General features: G+C 39.4%; 2 protein-coding genes across 4 annotated transcripts; both read right to left on the bottom strand.

Moving 5' to 3' along the window:
* Positions 1 to 3,238: 3,238 nt before the first annotated feature.
* On the bottom strand, positions 3,239 to 4,036 carry LOC117137423. Its single transcript, XM_033298855.1, has 2 exons — positions 4,020 to 4,036; positions 3,239 to 3,692 (listed from the first exon to the last, which is right to left on the bottom strand). The coding sequence occupies exons 1-2, from the start codon at positions 4,034 to 4,036 to the stop codon at positions 3,239 to 3,241; spliced, it is 471 nt and encodes a 156-aa protein (XP_033154746.1).
* A 1,304-nt stretch (positions 4,037 to 5,340) lies between these two features.
* On the bottom strand, positions 5,341 to 7,346 carry LOC117150841 (ATPase family AAA domain-containing protein 1-B). Of its 3 annotated transcripts, XR_004460792.1 has the most exons (3): positions 6,006 to 7,342; positions 5,826 to 5,949; positions 5,341 to 5,776 (listed from the first exon to the last, which is right to left on the bottom strand). XR_004460792.1 is itself a non-coding variant. In XM_033317910.1 (2 exons), exon 1 carries the CDS (start codon positions 7,179 to 7,181, stop codon positions 6,027 to 6,029), a length of 1,155 nt encoding a protein of 384 aa, XP_033173801.1. In that variant the 5' UTR covers positions 7,182 to 7,342; the 3' UTR covers positions 5,341 to 5,949; positions 6,006 to 6,026. The 3 variants fall into 3 exon arrangements, 2 of the variants coding, with proteins under 2 accessions (XP_033173801.1, XP_033173802.1); XM_033317910.1 differs by having other exon boundaries at positions 5,341 to 5,949; XM_033317911.1 differs by lacking the exons at positions 5,341 to 5,776; positions 5,826 to 5,949 and having other exon boundaries at positions 5,958 to 7,209; positions 7,268 to 7,346.
* Between the last annotated feature and the right edge of the window lie 302 nt (positions 7,347 to 7,648).

The raw sequence follows: 7,648 nt of genomic DNA, 5'->3' as shown, positions 1-7,648 counted from the left end.
AACAACTTTGGCGCAGCAAAGTTCTTAAGCGTGCAAGTAAAAATGCAACGTCAACGCCTCGAACGTAGACCCAACGTTAAATGTATCTGAGTAGCAGCAGTGAGGTGGGTAATGGGGGAAGTGCATCACGCTAATTTCAGCAAACGCGTGGCAGGCTAAAATTAAAATAGCAACGCCAGAGATGCTTTCTGAATCAGCAGCAAATAAAAGGTGGCGTGCGCTGCAAGGTATGCGACCAAATTTGCGCAGGCTTCTGCAAAAAGTTATACGTTCTAAGTTGATACAATTTTTAAAACTTTTTGTATGTTAACTTACTTATATCATACAGACAAATACAAATACAAATTATTATAAAAATATAAAATAGTCTAAATGACTAACAATCGCACTAAAATATCTAACAATATGTATAAAAATTTATAAAATATTTGCTTTTATTTTAAAGATTAAAATGTTCATCGGCAACCCTCTGTACGAGTACATGATATAAAAGCCCCAAAATTCAGAGACTTATTTATTATTCAAAGGCCAAAAATAAGGGATTCCGTTATATATTCAGAAGTGAGAGGCTGAAAGGCTAAGTAATTTTTTTAATACATGCAGCAGCAGACGTGGTGGCTTGGTCACTTTGCAGTTGCATGCCGCACGCGTTCAGTTCCCCCACCACTTTTGGCCACAACTGTTGCCCAAGGCAGTCCAAGGAAAATCGCTCCAAATGAAAAATCACAGCGCCGTGTAGCGGTGTCTCATTCCGTGCGCCCCACTTCCGCTTTCCCCGCATTCTCTTCCGCTTCCTGCCTTTTGGGTTCCGCTCACCCACTGGCCAGCGAGGTCCTAACATTTTTATTGTGTTCTGCTCGGTGTGGCAAAGTCATATTCATTCACATTCATTCATTCACTTCTGACTTGCAACACATTTTTATATCTTCTCCTTTGGTGTTGCTCTTTTTCTGGGCAAAGAGTGTGAATGGTTTTGTATTTTTATCCAAGTTTCTCATATACACTTATTCGAAATTTATTGTAAACCCAACTTTTTGGAACCGCACCTTGCTTTCAAATATGCAGCCAATTAAGGATAACAACTAAAATAGACTTGCGTTCATTGATTTCATCTAAGAACTTCTCTGCAGTCATTTATAAAGGTATATTCATACAATATTGAATTGTTAAAGTAGAGAGTTGTTTGTAGTCGGCCTGACTGAACGATATTCGTTTTTTGTTTATTTTTTTCGTTTTCATTTCCTATTTTCACATTTTTACTTCTGTCTGTGCTTTGGCTTTTTGATGTGTCCCATTTTGTGTTTGGTGTGGTGTGTGCAGTTAAAAGATTTATAAATATGAATTTTATACATTGTGGCATGAAAAATGCAAATTTTAGAAATGGCCAAAGGAAATAGAAATGGTCGTGCGCAAAAGCACAGATTTTGCCATTTCCCTCAAAAGACTGAAGTCCCAACATTCCCCTTTACCCCTTACCAACGTCTATTTTGTCTCTCATTTTTTTGTGTCCTTACAAAGGAGTTTAATAGTTTTTTCCACCATTTTTTTATTTTGTCACACAGATGCGTTTAATGACCAAAAGACTGAAACATCCAGGATTGCAGCGAATGCAACAAATGGCCACAGGAACCACGAAAAGAATACTCTTTTAATAGAAAAAAAGATGGCATATCGGTACAGTATTTCATATACAGTATTTTGATTAGTTCTGCTAATATACTTCAAAATTTAAAAGCTATGGTGGGCATAATCCTTTGAATGCAATTGTTATATGTTCTTATTGTTCAAAACATATATATCTGTGCAACAAACTGCACTTTTAAAAGGTACATTAAAGTCGATTCAATGTTTAATTAAGCATTTTCGTTTCATTACTAGATAATTAATTGCAATTTGTGCAGGATTTTTTTGCAAACCCACTGGCTGAATGAACTTGTTTGTTTTTTTTGTTTGGCAATATCATAAATCAGTACACTTTTATGCAAAATTTTCCGGAAATTTTATGGCTAAAATTGGCAGCTCGCTGGCTAGCTGAAGGACATTAATATTTATTAACATGCGGTGCATGATTAATGCACAGTAATAAAATTAGTTAAAGCCTCGAGAACTGCCGGCATGCAACGGGAAAAAATAGAATGTGCCCTTTACAAATAAAGGTTTCAAGTTGGATTGTAAAGTGTAATTAATATTAAATGTCATCAATTATTCTAAAACAGCACATTCGTGCACATGGGGTGCGATAATTGACAGAGAAATCGCTATTCCCATTTAAATCAATTAAATTATGAATGCGACTAAAATTATTTAATGATGCACAGGGCCATCCCGGTTTGGCTTCTCCCAGCCACTTGATGACAGCAATAAAATAAATTTTGTATTGCGCAATTGCAGTTAATTATTAATTCAATAAATTTTTGCCCACTCACTTAAAAGTATTTCAAATAATTGTCATCAATAAGTGCTCGTGAGTGTGTCTGTTGGTGAAGCAAATTACATAAATTATGCAGTTTATCAACAGCCGAGGCAAAGAAATTGTCATTTAAAGAGTGTGTTAATTGTCAAGTGGCTTGCGGAAGTACACATTTTAATTGAAATAGCCAACTGGAGGGCTAATGAAATTAATATTTAAGCTATTAGATAAATTAATATTTAAGCTATCTGATAAGTTGCAAGAGGTAAATAATTTAATCAGGCGAAAACCACACGTCAATTTAAATTCAAAAGCAGAAAGCAGGTGAAAAATCGTCGCCCTCATATTCTCCAAAATTACATGTATTTGAATAGTAAAGTCCTCTGTAATTTGGTGCTCTTTGAATTAGCTAGCAGAGTGAATCATTAAAGTTTATCGACTGTAAGCTTTCAGTTTCACATGACTTTGCCTCAGCGCATTACTAAATTAATTGTTTTTTGCTGCTGGCTGTTAAAATCCTTCTCCAAAAGTTTCTCTTGGCTCAATTATGCCATCTAGTAGGCAATTGTGAAGACGCCACAGCTGCATTTGATTTTATTACAGCGATTTACATAAAACAGTCAAGCTAAACGGCGCATACAATCGTAAACGTAAATTTTGTTGACAATCAAATTAGTTGGCCAAATCCGTTTACCCCGGATGACATTTCAAAGAGTATTTTGCCATCCCTGATATGTCAGTAATAAGCAAAATTTACATATACAAAAATTGTTATCCTTTATCTGAAATATTAAAGACATCACTGAAAGTTTTTAATTCAACCGGAATTCATTTTTTATTAGTCGGTGACTTTTTCGCTGAACTAGATTCTGAGGAACTGTGACCTTTGCTATAATACCGCCATGCTCGCAGGATAAAGTCCATGTGGCTTAGCACATCCGTGTATATACTGGGCATGTTGCACCTTTGATTCATTGTGGCAATGCCGATCTGGACATATCTCTGTATCTTTTTGTGAACCACCATGGCTCCCAGAGGACTACTGGAGTCCGCGTTGCATAGATTACTTTTCGTGTCCCCAGCGCAGATCATGCTGCTCGATGTGTTCTCCCTAAAGGTGCTCATATAGTTGTGACACCATTCTGGTGGCTGGCGTCGGATGTCCAGGATTCTGTTTCCACCGTCATTCTCGTTCTCTGGCTTGCCCCGTACAGAGCCACTTAGTATCTGAATGCTATCGATATAGCGTTTCCACGAACGATCCCACACAATGCAGATCGGTCTGATGTTGTCTATTCCAAGAAAACATGTTCTCTTTAAAAATCTAATTGATTCATGTTAAAAGATTTTCTAGCAAAACCACTCTTCATATGCGAATAGAATCATATATATTCACCTGTGTAAACAACTTTTGTTGCAAGCTCAAGAACGGCTATATCAAACGCATGTGTTATCATATCAAAATAGGGATGTTTGCTGGCTTCCCTCACATCGTGCAAAAGTGGTAAATTTTTTTCTTCTCCTACCATAAACTCTCCAAGCCGAGCTACTCTGGAAAATAAACATCTATTCAAATACGATTTTTTTATCGATTTGAGCAGCTCCTTACAGTTTCGAGTTGGACATTACGCAATGCGCAGCAGTTAGTATCAGATCTAAAAACAGGAATTCCGTATTATCATTAGGCAATCAATCATATATGTACATGGGAATATGTGATACTTACAAGCTAATATAGCTTTTATTACGAACTGTGAGAGATCAAAGTTCCAGTACACACGAATATCAAATCAGTCGTGTGGAGGAATGCTATCCCGGGATTCGAGGCACGATTTACTGTCCGTCCATTTTGCTGAACACCACAATTGGGTGAGAAATTGGTTTAAAACTGAAGAGGGTATACACATCAATAGAAGAATACTAACTACTGGCATTGCGATTAGTTGTGCTTTCATCGCGATACTGTCGTTCGATCGGACGAAGCTCTCAGTTTTTTATGATCGACATAAGTATATGCTTATCAAGAAAAAAAGGGAAATAAGCTCGCTGAATTCGAAAGCTATCAAGACACAATCAACTGGGATTTTGTCTAACCCTTATTACTCTTGAAAAGATCTTTTGAAATTGAGTTAACAGAAATATAATCCGGTTCTCCAGATTTCTATTTAGGATCTTCTTTTATTTAGAGAATCTCCATTGAATTTAGGGAAGTCCATGGCGTTTCGGGGAACTCGAAAGAGTGCTCCCAAGTTTACAGGTCACCAGCGGCAGTCAATTTTCTTGTTTACAATAGGGCACACATACGCAGCCCCACAACCCACACCCAACCCCATTCACACACGCACACAATGACAAATAGCAAACAATTACAGGAGGCGGGGCGAGGCCGTCTACGCCCCCATATCTCTGTGCGGCTTCGGTGTTGTTGTTGGTTTTTGGCCGCAATAAATACAATTTGCATGACAAAATAGCAAACACCGGCAGCTTTTGCATGTGCCTGTGTGTCCCTGTGTGGGTAAGTGTTCGTGGGCGGGAGATGAGTTGGGGGCGTGGCGCGGAAGCGTCTGCAGGTTCACTCAGCCAAACAAAACTACACACAAAAACAATCAACGAGCAGTCCAATGCAACAACACTACCAACAAAGGACCTCAATGCATGGTCCTAAAACCCGAATAAAAGTACCCTTTGCACACTTAAAAACCATTAAAAAACATGATTATCGATTTTTACGATCTTTAAATCTTTAGCTTTATTCTTATTTATTAAAGCTTTTAATTTTGTTGTAGTCCGTACTATATTAAGAAATATAAAACTAACTTAAATATAACTAATCATGTATTTACATGGGCTATATATAAGTTAATATTTTCATGCAAACTTGACTGGCAAATGTAAATATTCCTATTTCGTTTTTAAAGAACATTTTCCATACACCGACTTTATTAATTAACTTCTTTACTACTGAATTGCATATGCATGATAAAAATAAAAACACTCTTCGCAAGAGTAATTCAGAAGCAAACGAGGCGGAGGCTGAGGTCCGTAGTTAGGCTTCTGCCGCTTCTGTGAATCAACTTATGAATATTCAATTTTACATAAAAGATTTTTTGTTGTTGCTGTCGTAGCTGTTGTTATTTTGAGTTTTTGTTGCCACTGTGCTGGTGCTGTTCTTTCGCAGCCGTTCCTGGTTGCAGACCTTTTTTCAGATATCTCGCCGCTCTTCATGGCTGCAAAAACTCTTCATGCATGCCATGAAATGTGAAAAATATTGGTCGGACTGACAGTTTGGGGTGTTGGTAACTGGGCAGGAGGTATAAAGAGGGTAGTCTCGTAAAATAGAACTAGCCGGAAGATAATGGCGAAGCACTGAAAAAAATGAGCTTGGCTGTGAAATGGAATTTGTTATTGAACATACCAAGTCGGTGGGAGGAAGACAAGTACACTGTTTTGAAGGAGTTTTTTCGTTTTAGAGTTTCAAATATTAATTGATATAAAATTTGGCTTATACAAAGAAATCTTCCAGATAAGACAAGAGAAAACTGCAAAATTAATGAAGAAGATAACGAAGACTTTATTGTCGATTTTATGCTCATACCCAATACCCAATTCGGAGTCCTCAGTCCAACTCCAGATCCTTTTCGACAAAAGTGCCCTGCGCCTGATGTTTCGACGCCTTCATGACCGACAGCGACTTGAGAAGGTCGTCCATTTGGATTTCCAAGTGCTCCCACTCCTGTAAGGCATGATCCTTTACCTCGAAGTCCCATTCAATCTTGCCCTTTCCAATTTTCTCGCCGGTGTTCAGCTTTTCGCGCATAAACTGGCGCATACGGTACAAGGATGCGTGGCGACACAATTCCCGTAAATCGGATCCTGAAAACCCAGTCGTCAAGCGGGCCAGTTCCTTTAGATTAACCGAAGGACACAGTTGCTCTGTCTGGAGGATCAACTGAAGGATTTCCAGTCGCTGGCAGTCTCGCGGCACTCCAATGTGAAATTGTGCGGGCATACGGCGTAGGATGGCTTTATCGAGGTCTTGCGGCCGGTTTGTGGCCCCCAAAACGAGGACACAAATGTTGGTATTGCTCATTAACCCATCCCACTGCAACATAAACTGAGTCTTTATCATGGCGGTGGCCTCGTGATCATTGCTACCCCGCATCCTGAGAAAAGATTCGATTTCGTCTATGAAGATGATGCAGGGCTGAAGTTTTTTGGCCAGCGTGAAAACGGCCGTGGCCAGCTTCTGGCTTTCGCCGTACCACTTGTCCGTTAGCACACCCACGTCCAGATTTATGAATCGCATTCCAGCATCCTTGGCAATGGCCTTGGCGATCAGGGTCTTGCCACAACCAGGCGGCCCATGCAGCAGGACTCCCTTGGGCGCTCGCCACAGTTTCGATCGGCTAAAGAGTTTACGATGACGCACTGGGAGAACCACCGTCTCCCTGAGCTCCTGGATTGTCCCATCCAGTCCGGCTATATCCGACCAACTTATATCGATGTCCTCAGGAGTCACCAGATGCGAAGCGATCATCATCTCGTGCTCATTAAAGTCACGGGCTCGAAACTTCTTTGCCGCGCCAGTCGCCGAGGAGTTCAACTTGCGCAGCTGCTCTTCCGCCGCATATTTCGCCTTACCCCGGATCTTATTATTGGGATCCAGCACGTTGATCATCCATTTGGCAGTGTAGTACGTTAACGCGCTAAACACACACACCCGAATTACGACGGCCAGGATGTGGCACTGAGTTCCCTCCTGCGAGTCCATTTTTCACACACCAATTTGTATCGACAATCTAGTATCGAATAATATATAAATGTCTTTTATAAATTACACATCGTTGTATTACTAACTGCCTTCTGCTACGCGATAGTGTATATACAACACAGATTTACGATACGAAAAATAATATAGGACTGTCAAGTGGAGTAGAAAAATATTCCTTTAAAAAGGTGTCTAAGTTCGCACAGACAAAAAAAACAAAAGGTGTTTTTTAAAAATTTGTTAAGATTAAATAGGAAAAGTAGTTCTGCTAAATTAAATAAAACCAAAGCTACCTACTGCATAGAATAAGGAGTAATAAGCCATTTTTACCCACTGTGCATTGTCCAGATGCGTTTTAATTTCTGTTTAAGTTTTCCGGGTTCTGTTCTGGCCTCTGTTCCTCCTGCAGGATCTTGACGCTAACCTGCAAGAAATGCCGGCAAATAAAACTGAAAAAGCCTGAATGGAGG

Source organism: Drosophila mauritiana, chromosome 2L, assembly GCF_004382145.1.
Source record: "Drosophila mauritiana strain mau12 chromosome 2L, ASM438214v1, whole genome shotgun sequence".
In the NCBI taxonomy this organism is placed as follows: Eukaryota; Metazoa; Arthropoda; class Insecta; order Diptera; family Drosophilidae; genus Drosophila; species Drosophila mauritiana.
Note: the sequence above shows the minus strand (reverse complement) of the source record. Positions and strands in the feature narration are given on the sequence as shown.